The sequence below is a fragment of the Ptychodera flava genome, chromosome 8, assembly GCF_041260155.1.
Source record: "Ptychodera flava strain L36383 chromosome 8, AS_Pfla_20210202, whole genome shotgun sequence".
NCBI classification, from domain to species: Eukaryota; Metazoa; Hemichordata; class Enteropneusta; family Ptychoderidae; genus Ptychodera; species Ptychodera flava.
In genome coordinates this window covers 18,637,219-18,662,955 of record NC_091935.1, presented here as the reverse complement: position 1 = coordinate 18,662,955, position 25,737 = coordinate 18,637,219, and the positions used below count along the sequence as shown (strand labels likewise).

At 38.7% G+C, this 25,737-nt stretch overlaps 2 protein-coding genes across 3 annotated transcripts in view; both read left to right on the top strand.

Moving 5' to 3' along the window:
* Positions 1-2,724: 2,724 nt before the first annotated feature.
* Positions 2,725-3,381, top strand: LOC139139548 (melatonin receptor type 1A-like). Its single transcript, XM_070708460.1, has one exon. The coding sequence runs from the start codon at positions 2,725-2,727 to the stop codon at positions 3,379-3,381; it is 657 nt and encodes a 218-aa protein (XP_070564561.1).
* Positions 3,382-18,245: 14,864 nt separating this feature from the next.
* Positions 18,246-25,737, top strand: part of LOC139138716 (angiopoietin-1 receptor-like) — a 60,680-nt gene continuing 53,188 nt past the window's right edge. The window contains exon 1 of one of the 2 annotated variants that reach the window (XM_070707223.1): positions 18,246-18,491. The gene's annotated coding sequence lies outside the window, so the exon portion shown is untranslated. The remainder of the gene's footprint in view (positions 18,492-25,737) is intronic. The other variant, XM_070707222.1, reaches the window with a different exon arrangement.

Here is a 25,737-nt window from a genome sequence, read left to right as displayed (position 1 = left end):
AAGAGTTGTCATTTAATAGTTACTGACATCGCCATCAGCGCTGTTAGAATCTTGTCGGCTTTTACTCAGCAAAATCAATAGTAAATCGGATTGACCTTCCAACACACTCGTGTTTTCTAAAACCCTCCAGCAAAACATCTGTGTTGTTAAATTCTCTGCTATTATGTAGCATAGGAATTGATAAGCTTGCCCAGAAGGTATATCTGTACGCTTGGTTGAAGGCTTGGATTTGGTACACTATGATTCGACCCCAAATGTAATTGCAAGAAAATTCCCGAAAGTCGATGAAGATTTAGGTATATCAAGATTTGCTCATAATATTACAAAGAAAATGTATTACTCTGTATCTGTTTGACTATCACCATAAGAAGCTTATATCGTTTTTGTTTTGTCTTTGAATTATCGGGTATTTGACTTTATTCTGTTCCACGATCCGTGTCATTTGATGCTTAAATCACGATCCGTGTCATTTGATGCTTAAATCAAACTTGCGAGCAAATACTGTTTTAAGTTTTACTATTTTACAGTAGTATGTGAGTGTGATCCTCGTTATGAATTCATTGCGCTGACGTTAGTATGTCATGTGCTGGAGTTAGTATGCTGAAGTTAGTATGTTATGTGCTGGAGTTAGTATGCTGAAGTTAGTATGTTATGTGCTGGAGTTAGTATGCTGAAGTTAGTATGTTATGTGCTGGAGTTCAAACATGGCGGCTAGTTCAAATCGCGCGGACGCCCAGGCAAATATTGAACCTTGCCGTAAAGAGCGAGGAGGTGGTTATACGTATCCTCTAAGACATCTATGATCACTATTTGGGTCGCCTTTTGATTTGACTGGAGTTTTTTGTCATCGAAAAATTGTAGAAAATGACCGACTCTGTCCCTTCAATGTATAAAATTATTGTTCAACTCAGAACAACCGTAAAGTCAGAAGTTATTGGAAATAAAAAAAACTCTGACTTTCAGCGTTAACGATAAAGATTCATCAATAATTTACTACCAATTTCCGGATTGTTCATTAAATCCTTATGTGTTAAGACCACGATCTCTCCTTTGTTAACAGTTTATTATTCAATTTCGTTGCTTGAAAATTGTCTGCCTCTGTGGATATCTTTGTCAGTAATACGATCAAGAGCGATACTGTATACTTTTATTTGGGATAAAACGTACCACACTGTTCGATAGCAAGGTGTTGTTTTTTTTGGGGGTTTTTTTGCACTCGTCTGTGTCCGGTCAAGGGTCACCACAGTGGCACAAATTACGCTGCAGCGCGCTGACTAGTCGGTCTCTGAAAACCGCTACACAGGTAGCCAGCAAAGCTGTGAGGCTATCATTCAACACCTGTAACGAAGAATGGTATAATCAAAATATCTTTATCCAAAACCCATCTACTACTAACATTGAACTGTTACTGAAATTACATAGCTGAGCAAGCTTATATATGCAGCCTCAGTGTGGTATTATGATAAAGCAATACAGAGCAACTCTCTGAGCATTAAATTCTCTTTATGGGCTAAGCCCAGAGAATGTCCAACGTAAATGTTAACAAGCGAAGCAAAGCCGAGCTCATCAATTTGACTTTTCTCATGCCTTAGTCGATAAATAATAATGTTGACGGTCTGCACGGAGCTCTTTGTTTAGATTATAACACAAGTAAACAAAAGAACATCCAAAGTTTTCAGAGAAAATGTTTTGTGAGAGTGGCTTGCCCCGAAGGACTATCAAATGTGAAAAAACACATGACAACATTGACGTGACATACTCAAATTCGTCCGTTTGGATTATCCCTTCACTTGTTAATGTAGCAAACGAATAACATAGATATTGTCTCGTCGATCAGCCCGCTCACAATTGTTAAAGATGACAAGAATAATTTTGCTCCATGGTCAAGGTATCATGCCCTGTTCTCCCTAGTACAGAATGTTGCAATATCGGCCATGTGCAAGGTTAAGTGAATAATTCTTATGCTCCAGAACGTATTTGAGATTGAGCGATTTTAGACGTCATAAGTGAAAAGGCTTATAAAACCGTATGCGTATAATATTAACAATAGGTCACGTGACTTAAATGGCCAATGCAAGTGTCTCAAAATGTTGACGCGCACGGTGTGGAATTATAATATAAATATTAAAGGCTTCATGTTTGACTGCACTTTTTTCTTTTCGATCATTCCTGACAAACGTCCTCTCAGAGGTTTTAGGAGTCAGTCCACTAAACTTACTTGTTCCTAATCCAGACTCCTACCCTTTAATCATGAACGCCACTGTCTCTGAAAGCGAAGCTGTGGAGATTTCTCCCGGTCTGCCAAGAGTGTGGACAACGCAACTGACCGCTGTTTTAGAGATGCTTATTGCTATTGTCACTCTTGTTGGCAACATCGTCTTCATTGGTGTATTTACTTTGAAGAAGAAGCTGCGAACACTGGCAAATGCCTTCCTCGTCAACCTTAGTTTGACAGACATCGTTGCTGCTATCTTCGTCTCGTCATTCTCGGTGGATTTGCATTTTCGCCGTGGCTGGATATTCGGACGCAACATGTGCGTTCTTCACAATATCCTCCACCCGGCATTGATGAGCACATCTTTACTGCTCGCAGCATGCATCGCCATCAATCGATATGTTTACATCGCTCACCATAACGTGTACCCTCGAATCACTAACAAGCTAACTGTTACACTTGGCCTTCTGTTCTCCTGGGGGTTTCCGCTGGCATTTCATGCCGTAAACATGCCAACGCACTCGAAGTATTCCCCAATGCTGTTCCGTTGTCGTGCTTACATCGGTGAACTCGACTCTGCTTTAACATTGTATATTCCAAGTTTAGTCACTGTTATCTTCTACGTCCTTATTTTCTTCGCAGTGCGCAAAAGCCGCCGTCGTGTCCAAGCCTACCCTGGTCATATCGGCGATACACACGCTGGACCAAACGCTCAGGAAGTCAGGATGTTGAAAATTCTGCTGGTAGTATTCTTTATGATAACCTTTGGTTACCTACCGTATATTATCATCGCTAATACGTACATGTGGTTGAGAATACCGCAACCGGACGAGGTGTACATCATAATGTACCCAGGTTTACATATTGCCGGTTGCCTCAACCCGATCCTTTATGGGGGTTGCAACAAGAATTTCCGTGTCGCCTGCATAGAGTTACTGACGGGAAAACTATTCCGCGGTAATGTTACTAGTTTCGAAGAGAGTGAAAGGCCGGCCGTCCAAACCACTTCAATGACCGTAAGAGAAGGTAACATGGGTGTAACGGCGACGGTTTCGTTCGTTGATGAAAGAGCAGGACACACTCAGACGACCGCATCGTTGACGGCATCTGCACATGAAGGAAGCACCGCCGAAGCTATCATCCCGAGAACTGCTGCTTCACTGTGAATAGCATGACGGGAGATCTCAGTAACAAATGTTGGTATACAAAGGTACAATTATTGGTACGTCTCTAGCGTAGCTTTTCTAAGCAGCAGCTTTGAGTAAAATGGTTGTCTATTTTGGTTGGTAAAGACATCAAGTAAACCTCGAACTTGCATGCCAAAAATGCAACATTGTATACCGAAACGGTAGAGCTTAACGACAGTGCAAAGCTATTGTCAGCGCCATAGCTCAAACAGTGTGCACATTGACACTAATGTTCGTTCCTTCATGTGTACACGTAATGATCGGTTTCTCACGGTCCCATTTATTTTAAAATAGCATAAACATTGTCAAATTTAAAACTAAGTGTTAGAGAATATTAGCGATCGGACAGATTACAGATTTTCAAGAAAATATTTATCAACAATCAGTTGTCAGTTTTCGGATTGTTTATGAAATTGTACTCTGTATCTGGAATATACTTTTGTCACTTAAGAGCAGGTAGGAGCAGAAATCTTGGTATTTTAGTATTTACAATGTGCCCCCTTGATACCACGTGTTAAATATCTACCACAATCTGTACGTTATTAGCAGTTTATCCGTCAATTTTCTGACCTACAAATTGTATGGGTTTTTTTCAGTTGCTATTTGTCAGCATCACGAAACGGGTCTTCGATGTACCTTCTTTACAAAACTTTTGTATCTTTGATTAGATGTAGATTGCGATATCTTTCCCTAGATTTTGTCAGTGCTATCATGTGCCTGTGAAAATCATCAGTCTTTTTGAGTGTACGATTAAAATGTTAACAAACAATAAGCAAAGGCTCTATGCTTGTTCAAGCTACATTTGAAGAGACAGAAAGCTACTATCACGCAATAGAAATTATGACATGGCCGTGTCATAGTAAATTACAAATTCGACACTTTATTCTATCTACATGGCGAACGGTACTCAATGCGATTTCATTTATGATCGCTTCTTCAAGTCAGAGACCCAGGAGCGATTACGGAGAGTCTAGTTAACATTAACCTTCAAGCATTTAAGGCGTGATATGTTGCAACCAAAAAGACTTTAGACACGAAATTCCATACTGGTGAAACGTGATCGAAGGCACGGCTGAATAGAATGTGCAATGATCAATAGCTCTAGGCGGATACTGGGGTTGCAAGTCATTAAACTGAATTCATCTGTCACACGAGATCCAATTATCACGATAGATCCTGCTTGTTTGCAAGTTTTGCCATTATCTCAGAACACGTTTTTAACGACTGTTATCCCTATGACCGTCGGATTTATATCGCCTTTCAGATAGACATTTAATAGAATATTCTTTTTAAAACTGGCAAACGTCAAGACTCATGAAAACATTTCCCTTGTTGAAGTACAGCTCAAATCGACAATAATATATTTGACTTTGTGATAAAAAACACGGAAAAGCTTGTGATTCAAGACGCATTTTGAGAAATTGTCATTTGGTGTCGCTGCAATATTACCGAAACATCATACAGTCAACTATTTGATAATACCAGAAGAGAAGGGAAGAGCAAATGTTTTGTTCACTTAAGAGGAGGGTATACGGTAAGGTGTACAAAGTACACTGTGAACCAAAGGTTCGAAGAAGACCGACCGTCTACTACTAGCAGGGTTAACCTTTTTAGCAAATCGGTCCTGGGACCCAATACGACGTTAGAATGTACCGTAGTGTTCAAAACGTTGAATGTTTATGTGGGATATAGGAGAAAGACAGCAAATGAGACTAGCTGACTATAACTGATTGGCTTGATTATGACAGCAAATCAAACACCTGATAGTGAAGGTGACATTCATTGTTATCCTCATTGTATTGAATGTTTCCATGCACATAGAAAGTTCAAACTTTATTCTAGATAATACCAAATAACGTAAAGGGTCGATCGCAATAAAAAATATACATCATTTTCATAGGAGTTTGGCACACGAATTGGTAAATATTTTAAACAAAAATTACAACGAAGTGTCAACAACTAGTCGTAAGCGAGATTTCAGAAAACCCTTCCATGGGTGATTATTGCCATCACCACGTAGTGCTTTATCCATGAGACCTTGAGAGGCGTATATAAGGCATTTAAATTCGATCATACCTGATCCCCCTATTTGTTATCACCAATCAATGAATTTCTACTCATCTGGTCAGGACCATTAAAATATGAAGCCATGAGTCATACCATAGAATTGTTTGGATATGGGACATATAAAGGAAATTAGAGACAGGCTCTGTTTTGATTATTTGGACTTTCCCAATTAAGGCGAGTCTTCTGGATCGCCACAGGCTAAAAATACAATTCGAAGATTTTACTCTACTAACGGTATCGATAGACAATATCATCGTCATTAGAAAAAAAAGAATGTCGATATTACTATTCGATGTACCAGGCCAGTTCATATCAATAAGTTGCCTATGAATCCGTCTGCAAAGCCACATTGCTTCAGTTTTACTACGATTTATGGAAAGACAAGATGCCTCCTAGACGCGGGGAAAGCATGTTTTAGGTTGATGCCCCATTCGATTCAAAAAGCAGTCCGCAAATGCGGAATTCTCGATAACTTTGTTAAGAACGTGAATGCCTAGTCACTTGTCAGAAAAAAAGAGTGCCAGGGATAAAGGTTACACAGAAGGACGCCAATTTCTAATTCAATTAACCCCTTAGCAGGACCACGATTTCCGACACAACTCAAAGGATCTGATCAGAATACGATGGTTTCAATCGGGGAGGGAAGGGCCCAAACACATGACTTCCTGGGCTTTGTATATGAACGACCTCAGTAAGTTATCAAATTTAACCCGTTTTCATAATCCACTTCCATTGCAATCCATTAATAATACCTTTAATTATATTGATTCAGTCTCTTTTTTGACGTCCCTTTGTGAAAGCACAGGGTTTCATTCATAATTTTGACAAGATTTTATCTTATAATTTGACGCAGCATTTCGCACAATATTGTCTTCATTTTTGAGTGTTATTTACCTTCAATTTCAATAAGGGGAATTACACCTTGTCATTGGCTGTTGGCAAGATCAATTTTTACAATAAGCAGCGTTCACGTACACCGACCATGTACAAGCCAAAAAGGGGTCAAAATCTAATACATGATTCCACAGAGAGGCAATCCTTTCCTGGTGTTTTATCGAAGTGTTTCTTTAGACAGTGATGAACCCCTCACACTGCTCACTGTCTCTCATGCCAGAAAATGCCAAGACATTTTGACCGGTTGACCTCGCTGTTAATTTTATGCAGGAAATTACAATAACAATGCTTGGTCGAATGACGCAGTGCCTTGAGGGTGGGATCGCCAGTGGTATATGGGGAGGAGTACCTTCCCGATGGTGATAAGTGGTGCAGATTACCGTCGCCTAGGTGACTGGCGTATACGCGTGCCAAAAGACACCTATGGTTGATTTCCTGTTGACCAGTCGTATGGCAGAGTTGCAAATACTTGGACTGAACCATTTGGTTTTTTGTGGGTGTCGGTGGTACTTTGACAATATAAGTAAAGATGCACATATATTGAGTTTATTGTCTTGTTTATGAGCGGCCAGTATTTCCAACAGCATAAATTATGTGCATTTGCCCTTGAAGAAATAAATAATTTTCGAATAAAACATCGCGAATGTAACTACATTCCTTAAGCTCGACGTACACTTAAGTGCCCCAAAGAACCATGAAATCGCCCGACTTTCGATTGAAGAGATGAGTTTTGCCAAACCGCGTATACAGAAAAAGTGGCAGATGACTTTATTTTTAGAATCATAGACAGTATAGCGAGATGTAAAAAATGTGAAACAGGCTCCCCACCTAACTATCCTAAATGTTTTTGTGTCGAGTTTGTGTTTGATTCGTTTCGAAAATGTGTTCCTACATTCTTATCCGATTGTTTGTATTAATGAAATGTTTGTTTCGCTTTGGATATTTGTAGAGAAGTTTGGATTAGTGTGTACGGTAATGTTTTGTTTGTGTGGGGAAAGCTTATGGCGAGACGCAGCCGGACCTATGTTGTTACAAAAGTTGATAGAGTCGCCCTTTGACGCTTGCGTTTCGAAACCCGAGTGTGGTTTCTCATCAGTCGCAGTGTAGATTCTTTCCTTAGTTTGTGTTGTGAAATTTATTTTAATGCATTTTAGTGGTCTTGCTTTCCGATTAGCGAGGCAAGTATATTAATTTTGGTCACCTTGTGAGTCCGTTTGGTGGTTCGGTTTGTTTGTTCTATATTTCTTTACTTCGGTAAATTTTGTTTTGACTGGTGTGTCTTTTAGATTTTTGCGGAGGTTTGTGAATTTTTAGGCAATAAGTACCACTGCGGGTACGGATTTTATGTTTATTGGATCAAGATACTTACAAGTATCCTGGTTGATGTGCTTGTTCTCGTACATTTTCATTAATAGTTCGTTTACTTTGTTTACTGTGTTACGTGCAGAGAAAACGAACAAAAGGGTGAACTCAGCAGTTAACGTTTTAAACAAAATTTATTACGAAAATAAAACTAATTGCTAAGTCAGGATAGAGTACAAGCTTAAAAGTGTACAGACTACTTATCTCAGCTGGGACGCAAAGCTCCAGTCTCAGAGTTGTAACAGTCAGTTGGATGAATGAACAGTCCTTTGGCTTGCAGGCTTGAAGTTGCACAAAGTCCACAGTATAAATCCAGCGTTGGCAGAGAAGGTCTTGAAAAGTCTTGAGAATGACTACTGCTGGAGTTTAGTAACACACAAGAGACACGATCCCAAAAGTCTGACTGGAAGCTGTGCACGTCCCTTTTATAAAGGCATATAAGAACAATCTAGAACTTTTATTGACATGCTAATTACTGTTCTAAAATTATCTCCCTTACACAACTAATCAACTTTCCAGAACATTCCAAACATGACTAATTGAATTCAAGGTTGTGAGGTCATCAAGGGCAGTGACCTTGGGAATGTTCTAGACTAATTGAACTCAGGTCATGATGAGTGTGGGGGAAATGACCTACATAACACACCCCCTCTTCAAAAAAAAAGAAAATTTTTCAAAGAAAAATCTTTCTTTTGCAAATGTACTCTTGAAAAGGATTTAAGTACTCACATTTTGTTTTACTCTAAAGTAAAATTTCTTGAAAGTGAACAACAATAAACTCTAAATACGAGAGAGACAGTCTGCAATTAAATTGTCTCTGCCTTTGATATGTCTAATATCAAGATTAAACTCCTGTAACATTAGACTCCATCTTAGCAATCTCTGATTTTTGCCTTTAAATTTCTGCAGAAAAACAAGAGGGTTGTGATCAATATAAACCACTATTGGCTGATTTGAAGAAGTAACATAAACTTCAAAATGCTGTAAAGCTAATATCAAAGATAAACACTCTTTTTCAATTGTAGAGTAGTTTCTCTGGGATTTGTTAAATTTGCGTGAAAAATAGCAAACAGGATGATCTACACCATGACTATCCTCTTGCAATAAAACAGCACCAGCAGCCGTATCACTAGCGTCCACGGCTAATTTGAATGGCAAAGTGAAATCTGGTGCAGACAACACTGGAGCACTTTGCAGTATGGCTTTAAGTGTATCAAATGCCTGTTGGCATTGCTCTGACCAAACGAACTTTACCTTCTTTTTAAGTAAGTTAGTCAAAGGCTCAGTAATTGTGGAGAAATTTGGACAGAATTTTCTGTAGTAACCAGCCATACCGAGAAAGCGCATCAGTTGTCGTTTGCAGTTTGGTATGGGAAAACTTGAAATGGCACTGATTTGGCATCAACAGGTTTTACCTCACCCTGTCCTACAGTATGTCCGAGGTAAGTTACCCTTGCCCATACAAACTCAGATTTGGCAAGGTTGACAGTCAACATTGCTTTACTCAGTCTCTCAAAGAACTTCCGCATGAGCTTGATGTGTTCCTCCCAGGTGTCACCATACAGAATGACGTCGTCAACGTAAGCTGCACACCCGTCTAGCCCGGATATGACGTCGTTGATCATCCGTTGGAACGTTGCCGGAGAGTTCTTCATTCCGAATGGCATCACCTTGTACTGGAACAATCCGTCTGGTGTAACAAAGGCGGATATTTCACGAGCACGATCCGTCAGAGGGACTTGCCAAAATCCCTTCAGTAGGTCAAATTTCGTCACATACTTGGCTTTTCCCACTCGGTCGATGCAGTCATCAATCCTTGGGATTGGGAAAGTGTCTGTCTTTGTTAAAGTGTTGACCTTCCTAAAGTCCGTGCACATACGATAACTGTGATCTGATTTGGGAACAAGTATGCACGGCGAACTCCAGTTACTTTTACTGGGTTCAATAAAGTCATTGTCCAGCAGGTATTTGACTTCTTCCTGGAGATATTTCGCTTTTGTTGGATTCAGTCTGTATGGATGTTGTTTTACAGGCTTACTGTCCCCAACATCAACGTCGTGATAGATGACGTTCGTCCTTGTTGGAACATCTTTAAACAGGTGTTTATATTCATGGAGCAGTTCTTTCACCTGTTGTTGTTGTTCTGGCTGGAGGTGTGCCAACTTTGTAGACTCCAGCTTCTCCAGGATTTCTGAGTTCTGAAGCTTGACCGAGCCCAGCTTTGAGTTTAGAGTATTTTCACTCAAGTCAGTTTCAGTATCACTATCTTCATAATGGTTTGAACTGACTGCACTGACAGGCTGAGTTATAGTAGGATTATCCCTATCAAAATATGGCTTAAGCATATTTATGTGACATAGCTGTTTTTGTTTTCGCCTGTCAGGTGTTGTTATGATGTAATTTAAATCACTCAATTTCTTATCAATTAGATATGGCCCAAAGTAACGAGCATGGAGTGGTTTGCCAGGAACCGGAAGTAGAACAAGAACTTTTTGACCTGGTTCAAACTTCCGTTTTGAGGTGTTTTTATCGTATTTGGTTTTCATTGACTGCTGAGATGACTCAAGATTTTCTCTGGCTAATTCACATGCTTTAGAGAGTTTTGTACGAAAATCTGACACATATTGCAAAATATTCAGACAATCATCATCGTCTGATAGGAATTTCTCTTTAACGAGCTTAAGTGGGCCACGGACTGTATGTCCAAATACAAGCTCAAATGGGCTAAAACCAAGAGACTCCTGAATTGACTCTCTAACAGCAAAGAGCAGAAAATGAATTCCTTCATCCCACTGCTTCTCTGTGTCAAAACAGTAGGTCCTCATCATGTTTTTGATGAAATCGCTCAAGAGCACCCTGACTTTCTGGGTGATAGGCGGATGCCCTATACTGTTTAGCGCCTAGCTGATCCATTACTTGTTGAAAAATACCAGACATAAAGTTGGAGCCTTGATCGGACTGGACACAATTAGGGAGGCCGAATAAAGTGAAAAATTTGACTAAAGCTTTCACTATAGTCTTTGTCTTTAAATTTCTCAGTGGTATGGCTTCTGGGAACCGAGTTGATGTACACATAATTGTCAACATGTACTCATTTCCTGATCTTGTTTTTGGTAGGGGCCCAACACAGTCTATTAGTATCCTACTAAATGGTTCTTGAAATGCAGGAATTGGTTGTAAAGGGGCCTTTGGAATGGTCTGATTTGGCTTTCCTACCATTTGACATGTGTGACAAGTTTTACAGAAATGTGCTACATCCTGCCTGAGATTAGGCCAATAAAAGTGACTGAGAATTTTATGATAAGTTTTCCTGACTCCTAAGTGACCAGCCCAGGGGTTTCATGGGCCAGGCGCAATATTTCAGCACGGTAGGGCTTTGGAACCACAATTTGATGTTTTATTGCCCAATCGTCATCAACCAAAACGTCTGGAGGTCTCCATTTACGCATGAGAATACCAGATTTTGTATAATAGGAAACAGAGCTATCTGAAGTTTTACCTTCATCATCTACCCTGTCAAACAAAGACAAAATATCTGGGTCTTTGTGTTGTTCTGCAATGAGATTTGATCTAGAAAATGTCTGACTTTGGTCAGCAGAAGTTTTACTGGAAGTTTCAAATCCACGAGGGATAACGGAATGATCCGTGTCAAACACCTGACTGAGAAAGGTGTCATTTAAGTCAACATCTGTGACATTATTCTTGAGAGTATTTTGATTCTCGGAAGTTTTCTTTGACATGGCTCGAGTAATTGCACACGAAGGAAATAAATCGGGTATCTCTTGTTCAATTGGCTCTGGATCCTGATCTAAAGTAGGATTATCAGTCACAAGTGGATTAGTAATGACCTTGTCCCCAGCAAGGTCGTTTCCAAGAAGAAGGTGAATCCCTTCAAAAGGCAAAAAAGGCCTAATACCTAAAGCCACAGGTCCAGAAACAAAGTCCGAAGACAAATAGACATTATGGAGAGGAACAGGAATGTAGTCATTACAATCTACCCCCTTAATAAGAACTTTAGAACCTGAAAATGACTTTTCAGAAAACGGCAGGGTATCTGCCAACAAAAGAGACTGGGAAGCCCCGGTATCTCTTAGAATTTTGACAGGGGTAGCAGAAGAAAAATCACTAGAAAGTGATATAAAACCATCATGAATAAATGGTTCGAAAATACCCATAATGCTATCTTGAGAAGAATTGACCTTGACCTCATTAATTGGGGATAAGAGGGTTTAACCTCAGAAAATGTGTTGCACACATTATTAGACTCTAATTGAGTTGATGAAGAAATAAAGCCGGTGGGCTTAGATCCACTTTGACCACTTTGACCTTCACGTTTTCTTTTCAACTTGAAACACTCTGACATTAAATGGCCGTCTTTCTTACAATAATTACAAGAAAGTGTACCAAACTGTTTGTCAGAAGGAGATTGAGACTTGGGATCTGATGATGTGGGAGTGTTACTTGAACTGTGTGAACTGCTGTCATTTGATTTCCTACTCTCCTTTGAGAAATTCTTGGATGAAAAGGAGGAGTTAAATTTACCTGCATTGTTTCTGTATGAAAAGGACTGGGATGGTTTGCTGAGAAATGAAGATTTGTGGGTCAATGAATAATCATCGGCCAAACGTGCAGCAACCTCTAATGTATCTGCCTTTTGTTCATTGATAAATGTTTTGATGTCACTCCGGATGCACCTTTTAAATTCCTCAATCAAAACAAGCTGTCGTAATTTGTCATAATTCTGACTGACCTTTTCCGAAGAGCACCAACGGTCAAACAGTTGTTCTTTTGTTCGAGCAAATTCAACATAAGTTTGATCCTTCACCTTCTCACAATCCCTAAATTTCTGACGGTAAGCTTCAGGCACCAACTCATAGCCCTTGAGAATTAATTCCTTCACAGAATCATAATCTGAAGCCTGCTCTACTGACAACTGAATGTAAATTTCTCTGGCTTTACCCACCAAAGCACTCTGCAAAAGCATAGACCAGGACTCCTTAGGCCAATTCAGACTCTGAGCAATTTTCTCAAAATGAAGGAAATATTTATCAACATCCTTTTCTTGGAAAGGGGGAACTAACCTGAAATGCTTAGTGATGTCAAACTTGTCTGAAGGGAAGAATTTTCCTGACTGTCCAAGCTCTAAACGTCTCATTTCTAACTGCAGTCGGTGTTCTGCTAATTCTCTTTCCTTTTCTTTTCCTCTCTTTCTTTCTCTCCTTTGTCTTTCTTCCATTTGTAATTCTTTTTCTTTCATTTCCAATTCCCTCTCTTTCTGTCTTTCTTCCATTTCTAATCTTCCTGCCTATCTTCTCTCTCTGTCTTTCTTCCATTTGTAATTGCATTTGTATTTTTCTTTTTCTAATGCCTGTCTCTCTTTTTCCATTTGTAATTCTAGTTTCTTGATCTCCAAATTTGTCTGCATTTCTAATTCTAATTTTCTTAGTTCAAAGGTAGACTCGGGCTCATAATCTTTCAAGGTGGATTCCTCAAATTGGCCTAAATTAACTAAATGTTTTGCAATGTGGTACTGTATTTCCCGCTTGCGCATAGATCTTTTGACATCTACTTTAAGGAAATTGGCCAGTGCAATGAGGTTGTCTTTTTTGAGGGAATCAAATGCGTCCTGATCAAGGTCATCCATAAATTCGTCTGGCTTGAATTCCGCCATGATTGAATTTTGCTGAGTTCACAGTATACAGTAGTTTTGAAAAGGCAGGCAAATGTTGTCAAACGGCTCAAAATATTCGGATCCCGGACAAGCCCCCAATTTTGTTACGTGCAGAGAAAACGAACAAAAGGGTGAACTCAGCAGTTAACGTTTAAACAAATTTATTACGAAAATAAAACTAATTGCTAAGTCAGGGATAGAGTACAAGCTTTAAAAGTGTACAGACTACTTATCTCAGCTGGGACGGCAAAGCTCCAGTCTCAGAGTTGTAACAGTCATTGGATGAATGAACAGTCCTTTGGCTTGCAGGCTTGAAGTTGCACAAAGTCCACAGTATAAATCCAGCGTTGGCAGAGAAGGTCTTGAAAAGTCTTGAGAATGACTACTGCTGGAGTTTAGTAACACACAAGAGACACGATCCCAAAAGTCTGACTGGAAGCTGTGCACGTCCCTTTTATAAAGGCATATAAGAACAATCTAGAACTTTTATTGACATGCTAATTACTGTTCTAAAATTATCTCCCTTACACAACTAATCAACTTTCCAGAACATTCCAAACATGACTAATTGAATTCAAGGTTGTGAGGTCATCAAGGGCAGTGACCTTGGGAATGTTCTAGACTAATTGAACTCAGGTCATGATGAGTGTGGGGAAATGACCTACATAACAACTGTTTGTTCTGGCTTGTTGTGTATAATACTGAGTGTTACGTAATTGCCTTTCGCATTCGAGTACATAATCGTTTGTGTTGACAATAACAAAAAACCGACCCTTGTCAAAGGGTTATTTTCCAAAAAATTTGTCCACTGTTTGCAAGCTGGTTTATCTCGATTCTTTTGGCACGCGACATGTTTTGTTTCCTTGTTTGAAAGGGTATCTCTAGAAGTGCGAGTTTAGAAGCTTCAGATAGCTTTCAAGTTTTTGTTTTTTTGTTGTTCGTGGAGTCCAATTTGACTTTTCTTTGAATTGTGTGTTGCGATTGTTTGTGTCTCACGATGTAGCGTAGTCACATTATACGACTTTATTTGTTGAAATCCTGAGGTGGTTTTATTCTTTTTGGTTTTTTTGGTGTCCGAATGAATTTAAGGCTTTTGCCTAGTATTATTTTCGGAGTTTCATAGTTTGAGCGATGGTAGGCTGTTGTTGAATTTCATGTTGTTGTCGGCTTTTCTTTGGAAATAGCTGATTTATTTCCACGGTCATGTTTTCTGTTACATTACTGTGATTGTTTATTTTGTATTAAATGTTGTGTTTCAATTGTTTGTTATGTGTACGATTTTTGTTATTTCTTTTAAGTGTTTGTGTGTTCTATGTCATTTTATCGTATTTTTTGGTAGTTCTCTTTTTGGATTATTTGGTGGCCCTGAAAAGGGCCGCTTGGTATGGGTTTTTGTTAGCGCTTGGCGCGTTTGTTTTGGCGATGAGCCTAGCTTTTTTATGCTTCTTTTCGCCGATTCGATGTGCTTGGTGAGTAGGTGTTTGCCGCCTTCTTGTCACTGTGTGTGCGTACATGGACAGTCTGCATAGCCCTTGAATGTGGTCTCGATTTTGATCAAACTTACAATTTAGGAGTATTTATCAAAACTGATAAATGATTTATGTGATTACTGTAGCTATAGATAGGCTACATTCAGGACGGGCAGCGACTGGCAGTAATTAGTAGGCAAAACAGGTGGTTTTCACCGTGGGCAGAACTCGGTGCAATGATACTGAACATTAATAGTAAGCCTGTCACCTTGAAGGTAATGCTGTAGGTGAAAGGACTTCAAACGCACGATGGTACAAACAACACCACAAGTGAAACGTACACATAGAAATACACGCGTTCCTACGTTGTGCCCACCCGGGCCACGCGATTAAAATATGACTGATACTGCTGGATAGTGTTAATTGGGTCGGTAAACAGTCAATTAATAGTTTAATTGACTACCTGGGTGATTGGCAGGTCGTGTCCAACGACGCATATGCAAAGCAGGCCAAAAGACAAAAGCCCCAAAGGTATTGACAGCTGGCCAGGGGTCACCATGAATACGTAAAGAAGCTTCACTACGCAGAAACCGCGTAGTCAAGCCCTTCTTAACCGGTCAAACCCTGTTGGCATTTTCCCTCATGTTCACTTAACTTAGGTAAATCAATTGTCTTGAAATCGGAATAAAAGCCTTCTTTCACTCACTCAAATAGTTTTGAAATTCGCAATTTTCATACTATTGTTATTTACAATCTTAGTGATATGAGATCTCTTGGAGTTAGTTATTTCAACGTCAACAAAATACTTTGTGATTTTGCAATAAACTCATACCAGCTTGCTGTGGTTCTATTGATACTATTTTCAATTGAGTGATGCAGGTCGAACTGTAGCTATATTTTAACTCCTTTAATAATATTTCTAATATCTTAAGAAGGATCATTACCTATGAGTGTTTCTACATTGGTAAACTTGAGTTTTAAATCTTCAGTATATTTCTCTCTCGGTTTTGATGTTATTATTACCCTGCACACTTGTTTCATCCGTCCTTTTGATTAGTTTGACATTAGTGTGACTTGACTTTGTGTTGGATGGTTTGTGACAAGAACAGGGATTGAGGTGACTGTCGATAGATTTCGGACTTTAGGTAACACAAATCAGAAATACGCTTATCATTATTTCATAAATAGAACTAAACACAAAAGCAGCTGGAGTCGCGACCTAGATGAGTCATACTATCATTGTCAAACTCGATCACGACGACAAATTACAGAAAACAATTTTCAATTGTGTATAATCAATCCGCTGCCGCTTAAAGGGGAACTGGAAGATAACTTATTGTCCTACAATATACGCTGGCTTATTACTGATTCACTTCTCTGTTTCAAGTTAAAGGTTTCCATTTTACAAAACTTGACAGACTTTGCATTGTGATCTGTACACTATTTGTAGTCAAGGTCCTCGGTACATCATTCTATTACTCCTTAATATTAATTAAAATGTGGTATGACAGAAGTAATCCACGTGAGTTGTTAAGTATTTTATTAAGAATTTAACTTGGCAAGGGGATAGTAAGGGGTGTGGACTGTGGTAACATTCTGTTGGATTTACATTTCGTACAGTAGGTACTGCTTTTAAAGAAAAGGTGGTTTTCTGGAAAAGTAATAAATAGATAATATTTTCGGTGGAGTGAGACATTGCTTAGAATTTTGTAATTGAGGTGGATGATACGGAAATAATATTTTTCCGATTGGTGGACGCCAAGGACTCGTAAACAACTCCAATCTTTACAACTTCAGTGAGTTTGTATTTATGTGATGTGGGTTAAGTCTCCATTTATGGAATATGAACTTGCTAAGTTGGAAGTATAAACGCATGAGGCACGCTGTTTCATACAATTAAAGCGCTAGTAAGTACAAACGTACATGGTGCCAAAAATGCCCTCGATGGATGGAGCTGTAGGTCGTGGAACTCGAATAGTATAGAGACCTATTTACAATTTACATGTTAGAATTATTGTATTGTTCTGATTTCCGAGAATGATTTACTCCTCATTTCCTACAAATTTCTTTGAGTTCAAATTTACGTTAGTATTGGCCAAATAATGACCTATGTCGAAAAGATTATGGGCAAGGACATCGTCTATAATGAAAAAAACCAAAACATTATAATCGTCGAGCTAAAAGTCAGCTTATCTCTTTAAAGAGGGCTTCTGAAAAAGTGCAAAATTCTTGCTAAGTCTGAAATCAGCAAAGTTTATTTTCCAATGATGAACTAGTCATGATGAACATTGTCATGATGAACTAGTGACTTGAATTAAACTAACCATTCACGTTGTCGCCAAAACGGCAAAGGAGAAATACCAAAGAAACGCTTTACTTGACCATATATTTCGACAATGTATCGAAGAAACGAAAGCATAAATTTTACAGAATGCTTTATTATAAATGAACGCTTTTAACACATTAAACTTTGAATTATTGCGTTAATTTAGCTTCCAAAACCTAAACAGATCTAGTTTCACCCTTGAAGATGCCATGTACATGTACCAAATTACGTGACATTTGATGGAGAAGTCTGAGAGATATCGAAGACAAAAGAGGTATCACACATACAAACACACAATTTAAGGCTTTTGAATATCCATCTTGTGTAAGGCTTTTCCGTTTTCTAGCACTGAATTTCTTACATTTAACCAGGAAGTAGTTTCCAAAGCTTCTACGTACACTCGCTTTGGCTAATTTTGCCGGGCAACTCGTTTGAGAATGCAATTAATGTTTCCCTACTACACCCTAGTCTGATATGCGTTGGTCATACCGCCAAAAATCAAAAATTCTGAAAGCAAAAAAGCACCGGTTGCGTGGCATATCAACATGTACGTGTCGTCGCTATGTTATGGTTGCTGTACGCGGTTACTTATCGATTTCTGACATGAATTGCAAGTGACTACCAAGTAATCAGTGCTTTAAAGTCCACCTCATAATGTCGTCTTTTTGTGCATGGTTTACATTGTATTTTTGAAATACCATTAACGGTTGGAATGAAGGAAACGCAACGAAGTCAAATATGATTGATTTTTTTTAAGAGTGTGTTTAATTCTGTCTCTCCTGTACATTTATTTATAGAGCTGGAAGTAGGGTATATTGGACAATAGATTCTTTCTGGCGCCGTCTAGTGGTCTCTTGAATGTTGACCCGGTCATTTGCCTTAAAGGCAAGCCTAGGCGTAGCAGCGTGACCTACTTTTCATTTCAATGGTCTCTTTCAATTGGGCGAAGCTTTTGAAGAGGCTATTTTTATAACAATTGGAAACCATCTTGGCATATCATGACCGATCTCCACTTCCTCATGTGACCAAGAATTAATCTCTTTGTTTTGAGATATATTTCAGAAGGCTTAGTGTAGTAAAAGATGAGAACCTGAAAAAACACGTATCTTTTGCCAAAATTACTAAATCGTAAACGTCGTGAATAAGTTTCGACGTATGTAAAAGGCTAATAGCGTACACCTACTCAAACGTTTTCCCATAATTCCCTAGACACCGTCACACGCAAGGCTTACACTGCAACCATCAAGAATGTATGTCCTTCAACGTTGGTTGATTTTGTGCCTCACAGTTTCATTGACAGGTACGTTCACCCAAAACTCTGATATTCATGTGTACAGTTAGAATACTGTCGTTTGTTTATTATGAAATCGAGACTGTATTTGTTGAGTAATTTGCTAAAAGGACGTGTCTATTTTGGCTAACAAGACGCCATACAGCTCTTCGAGGTACGAAAGGGTTAATTCTGACAGAGTGGAGAACTAATTGTTCTGTTGAACTGGGAGTTGCATCGTTTTAAATTTGAGGTACGGGTCACTTTAAAGGTTATGCCTTGGCGAGATGTTGTAGTGACACTGTACTTGGAGTGACTTCCGTCATTCCTGCAATTGGAAACTTCATGTAGCTGGATTCTTAATGTGAAGTGAGAAAATGTATCTGACGACCATGATGATAATTTCCCTAGTGGAATATACTCAAGTAAAATGTCAGGAAGGCATCTGTAATCTCACTTCTACAAAGAAAATGTTTTATTATAGTCGCACATCGAGGATACGATCGAATATTAAGTAAAACGGTGTTTTTCATTTGTTTTTATACTTCCGGGTTTAGGATGTCTTAACATACATGCCTGTTCCATATGCAGCTGAATTCTTATTGTAATGGGAGGAATGATCTGGCGAATCTGATTTTCGCCGGTGGAATGTGCCCAATGAATATGTTAGAAAGGCATTTGTAACAACATTTTCATAACGAATAACCACAACGTTTCATCATAGTCGCACAAGCATACGTCTGAATGTAATGTAAAAGTTTTTTTGATACTTCTGGGTTCAGAGAGTCGTAACATAAATGCCTGTTCTATATTTATTGTGACGTGAGGAAATGTATCTGAAGACAATTTCGCTCGTGGAATATACTGAATTAATATGTCAGGGAAGCAAGTATAATGCCACTTTCATAAAGGAAAACCGTGAAATGTTATCATAGTCTCACAGGGACATGTTCGGCTATTATTTAAAACGGTACTATTTTTACTTTTTGATACTTCCGGGTTTAAGGAGTCAAAACAGAAATGCCCGTTCTTCGTTACATACACCATAATTGACATTTGGATATAATTTTTGCCTGGTATGATATCAATATTTCGTCATCACAAAGTCTGTCATCTTCCTTCCGCAAAATATAAACAGTCAACTTCCGCCTTTAATTCTCAAACTCCTCCCCATAGTAAATGAATGCTGCTGAGTGAATGGTATTTCTTCAATCGCAAATGGATTCATGTAATTCTCACAGACGTTTCTTAACTCATAACATAGAAATGAATTGAATATAAAAGAATCCCAAAGTCATAAATATCAATAAGGATGGTCCTCAATTAGTATCGCAGTACCGCAGATTCGGCGTTTCATTTACAACAAGTACTAAATCGTCACTACTGACTCAAGAGCTTAATCAAGATTTAATCAATGAGAATTGGCAAACCAGCAAAGTCACGAGACCACATAATAAGGCAGATTTGCAATGGATTGTGTTGAGCTTGCACAGTATTCATACTTATTTTTCCGTCAGACTGATACTCCCGTAATAAATTTTAAAAACCTCTTAAATGTACTATGTTCTCAAATGTCTGTTTTAGACTGTTTAACATGGTCATGTAGTGATCTAAAGTCCTTCGAGGTGTAAATACTGTCCTCAACTGAATTAACGTACTTCTTCACGGTGCAAAATATACAACTCATACCGGGTAACAGCTAGAAAATAAAAAAAAAGGTTACGTAGCTATTCCAATACAGAGTTAATTTCTCTTATCAGATAATGAACTTCGATTTTCGCACCTGTAGGAAACTTGCTATTAATCGTCACTATGATCGGACGACTGCGGCATCTCGAACAAACGACCGTCTATTCTATCATCAAGAGATAAGTCAGGTTCTTAACCTTAGTCAACACATTTTAACACATGTTTTGTTCAAATGTTGGTCGCTGATATTATTTCAACAGATGTGTTCCGTTGTGGACGACGTACAATCCCATAATTGTCATTATTACGCTAATTAGCTGACTCTTTATGGATATGTTGGAAGGAACATTTTATTCACAATACTTCTATTAATTCACGCCGAACCAGGAAAAATAATATGATACTCACTGCATCTCTAAAAATGTTTTAGATAAAGAATATACAGCTTTATCTAAAAGAATATACAGCTTGGCGTTCATAAATAACGATTACGTCCTTCTCCATTGGTTTACTTTGTGCACTGACATGTACTTACACATTTGAAATCGCAATCATACATACACTATGAGAATCGTACCTTCTCTCATAGCTACTAAAACGGTAAAAAGTTCGTTCACTATCGTTTAAGCACACCGTGTATAGAGAGTTTCAGTCCGGCGTACAGTTAAGCAAAATGCATTTGCCTGTGGCAAAGGAATTGAGTTCTATTTGACGCTCATTTGAGCTGTAAGTTCATGTCCTTGTCAAACGATTTGACCATACCTTTGGTATAACAATAAAACTTCTACCACGAGTGTCTTGAGAACCTTGAAATCATGTGGCTACATACCTGTGCGGTCTTCAGGTTTGTGAGTCTGTTTGAGAACGTTAACCTGATTTACAACTTCGGTAGTGATAACGTAATTCCAGTGGTCGGAATATTATCAATGATAACTGTTATCAAAGTTTCGAAAGAAAATTATTGTTTACGTTGTCAGTAGACTCTACGCTGTATGTACCTGTTATGTAAAAGGGAAGGGTCCAGACACTTCGTAACAAAACCAGGCCGCCTCACACAAGTTCGTCCCAAAAAGATTTCGTACGACGACCACCTCGTCCCAAGTACTACCTCGTCCCAAGCCAATTCGCCTCAATTACCATCTCGTACTAAAACTACTACTTCCTCCTAAGTATAGTGTCATCACAATACTACCAACTCACCCTAAATATAGATACGACGATGTATCACAGCGGTTTGTAATTTTTACCTGCAACTTAGAAACATTCAAGTGTCAGGACATCTTGGCAACCCCGAACCACTTATTCTCGCATAGAATCACAAACGGTAGATTAGAAAACAGAGAAAGACAAACTACTTAAGTGCTACAACTCTGGTTCCTTGCGCAGAATCGCGTGAGTCATTTTCTCGAAATGTGTACCCTTCAAGACTTTAGTCCGGGATGATAGAAAGGTGATGCAAAACTCGATGGTAGTGGTTGGTAATTTTCAGCTTTACCGATAGCGATAGTTTGAGGAGAGGTGCCGTTGTTTTTGGTAGCGAAATGATTTCGAACGCATTAAGCCAGGATGGAAATAATTTTGGTACGAGAATGTTTTTGTTGCGAAGATGTTTTGGTGAGAAATGGCATCGGGACGAAATGGTATGGTGCGAATCATTTTAATTTTAATCGTGATTTTACATGCCAGGAAATCCCAAGAGGATTTGACCGGTTGACCTCGCTGTTAATTTTATGCAGGAAATTACAATAACAATGCTTGGTCGAATGACGCAGTGCCTTGAGGGTGGGATCGCCAGTGGTATAGGGGGAGGAGTACCTTCCCGATGGTGATAAGTGGTGCAGATTACCGTCGCCTAGGTGACTGGCGTATACGCGTGCCAAAAGACACCTATGGTTGATTTCCTGTTGACCAGTCGGATGGCAGAGTTGCAAATACCTGGACTGAACCATTTGGTTTTTTGTGGGTGTCGGTGGTACTTTGACAATAAAAGTAAAGTACAGCTATATTGAGTTTATTGTCTTGTTTATGAGCGGCCAGTATTTCCAACAGCATGAATTACGTGCATTTGCCCTAGAAGAAATAAATAATTTCGAATAAAACGTCGCGACGTACACTTAAGTGCCCCAAAGAACCATGGAATCACCCGACTTTCGATTGAAGAGATGAGTTTTGCCAAACCGCGTATACAGAAAAAGTGGCAGATGACTTTATTTTTAGAATCATAGACAGTATAGCGAGATGTAAAAAATGTGAAAGAGGCTCCCAACCTAACTATCCTAAATGTTTTTGTGTCGAGTTTGTGTTTGATTCGTTTCGAAAATGTGTTCCTACATTCTTATCCGATTGTGTGTGTTAATAAAAATGTTTGTTTCGCTTTGGATATTTGTAGAGAAGTTTGGATTAGTGTGTACGGTAATGTTTTGTTTGTGTGGGGAAAGCTTATGGCGAGACGCAGCCGGACCTATGTTGTTACAAAAGTTGATAGAGTCGCCCTTTGACGCTTGCGTTTCGAAACCCGAGTGTGGTTTCTCATCAGTCGCAGTGTAGATTCTTTCCTTAGTTTTGTTTGTGAAAATTTTTTTTTTTGCATTTTAGTGGTCTTGCTTTTCGATTAGCGAGGCAAGTATATTAATTTTTGGTCACGTTGTGAGTCCGTTTGGTGGTTCGGTTTGTTTGTTCTATGTTTCTTTACTTCGGTAAATTTTGTTTTGACTGGTGTGTCTTTTAGATTTTTGCGGAGGTTTGTGAATTTTTAGGCAATAAGTACCACTGCGGGTACGGATTTTATGTTTATTTGATCAAGATACTTACAAGTATCCTGGTTGATGTGCTTGTTCTCGTACATTTTATTAATAGTTCGTTTACTTTGTTTACTGTTTGTTCTGGCTTGTTGTGTATAATACTGAGTGTTGCGTAATGCCTTTCGCATTCGAGTACGTAATCGTTTGTGTTGACAATGACGAAAACCCGACCCTTGTCGAAGGTTTTTTTTCCAAATTTGTCATTGTTTGCAAGCTGCTTAATGGCGATTCTTTTAGCACGCGACATGTTTGTTTTCTTTCTTTGAAACGGTATCTCTAGAAGTGCGAGTTTAGCAGCTTCAGATAGCTTTCAAGTTTTTGTTTTTTGTTGTTCGTGGAGTCCAATTTGACTTTTCTTTGAATTGGTGTTGTTGCGATTGTTTGTGTCTCACGATGTAGCGTAGTCACATTTTACGACTTTATTTGTTGAAATCCTGAGGTGGTTTTATTCTGTTTGGTTTTGTTGGTGTCCGAATTAATTTTAAGGCTTTTGCCTAGTACTATTTTTCGGAGTTTCATAGTTTGAGCGATGATAGGTTGTTGTTGAATTTCATGTTGTTGTCGGCTTTTCTTTGGAAATAGCTGATTTATTTCCACGGCCATTTTTTCTGTTACGTTATACGGTGATTGTTTATTTTGTATTTAATGTTGTGTTTCAGTTGTTTGTTATGTGTACGATTTTTGTTATTTCTTTTAAGTGTTTGTGTGTTCTATGTCATTTTATGGTTTTTTTGGTAGTTCTCTTTTTGGAGTATTTGGTGGCCTGAAAAGGCCGCTTGGTATGGGTTTTTGTTAGCCTTGGCGCGTTTGTTTTGGCGATGAGCCTAGCTTTTTATGCTTCTTTTCGCCGATTCGATGTGCTTGGTGAGTAGGTGTTTGCCGCCTTCTTGTCACTGTGTGTGCGTACATGGACAGTCTGCATAGCCCTTGAATGTGGTCTCAATTTGATCAAACTTACAATTTAGAGTATATGGAGTATATATCAAAACTGATAAATGATTTATTTTTTCACATGGGCTTCACAAAAAGTTTCGCCCCGGTGTTTTATTTTGGCCCAGGAATTCCATCTACCCACCCTTTGCAGAGTAGTAAGCTTATGGAGCAAGTAACATGGATGCGCCGGTGCGATTCAACGATTCAGCCTGTATATCGGATCGAAAGTCAACAATTTTACGGCTCGGACTATGATTTTATAAGTTTATACACAGTCCCTCGTGGATAGAGGGACTGTGGTTTATATAACAAGTATAAGGCGCGGGGTATTATATATTGACTGATTACTGTAGCTATAGATAGGCTACATTCAGGACGGGCAGCGACGGGCATTAATTAGTAGGCAAAACAGGTGGTTTTCACCGTGGGCAGAACTTGGTGCCATGATACTGAACTTTAATAGTAAGCCTGTCACCTTGAAGGTAATACTGTAGGTGAAACGAGGACTTCAAACGAACGATGGCACAAACAACACCACAAGTGAAACGTACACATAGAAATACACGCGTTCCTACGTTGTGCCCACCCGGGCCACGCGATTAAAATATGACTGATACTGCTGGATAGTGTTAATTGGGTCGGTAAACAGTCAATTAATAGTTTAATTGACTACCTGGGTGATTGGCAGGTCGTGTCCAACGACGTCATATGCAAAGCAGGCCAAAAGACAAAAGCCTCCAAAGATATTGACAGCTGGCCAGGGGTCACCATGAATACGTATGAAGATTCACTACGGTCAAAGCCTCTTGGCATTTCCTCTCATGTAGTCACTTATTTGAGTGTCAGTCTTTCAACGTTTGCCATTTTTAGATGAGGATAGACATTGCAAAACAAAATAGTTTTTTTCTATATGTAGTCATCTTTCAAGTGAAATATTGCATTTAAAAAATAGTGCTAAACAAAATAGTTGTTTTTGTTGTACAGCATTTAAAAAAAACTGTGTTGGCAGCATGTAGCTACACCTTTATTAACTCGATCAAAGTTGACGAAACTTGCGATGTACAAATATATAAAAATCACCCGATTTCGCAGCTTCTTTTTCATCCAATTTCAAAATTTCCAAAGAAGCAACTATATTCCAGCTGGGTCAATTTTCTAAATTTTAACATTATGTTTTTAATGCTGTATAATAGAACAACGCAAGAAAGTTCTTACATTTAAAATAAGGGTCATTTTAATTTTGCTAATCATGATTTTAATCACTTGTTTGGAGTGTCGGTCTTTCAACGCTTGCCATTTTACAATGAGGATAGATAATGCAAACTGAAATAATCGTTTCTTTCTACATATACTCTTCTTTCAAGTGAAATATATTTCAGTTAACAGTGTCAATTTATGACTTTAATTAATTTTTATTATTATTACCAAAAGTGAGGTTTGTTACCCCAAATATACACCACTTCTTATAAACTACTGATTACATAGTAAACTTAAGAGTCAGATACTGCTTTTTCAAAATATATAGTATGAGGGGTTTTCTTGTCATCTTTTTTATGATAAATATTGCGTAATTGAAAAAAAAACTGTGTTGGCAACACATGAGAGGAAATGCCAAGAGGATTTGACCGGTTAAGAAGGGCTTGACACCGCGATTTCTGCGTAGTGAAGATTCATTACGTATTCATGGTGACCCCTGGCCAGCTGTCAATATCTTTTGGGCTTTTGTCTTTTGGCCTGCTTTGCATATGACGTCGTTGGACACGACCTGCCAATCACCCAGGTAGTCAATTAAACTATTAATTGACTGTTTACCGACCCAATTAACACTATCCAGCAGTATCAGTCATATTTTA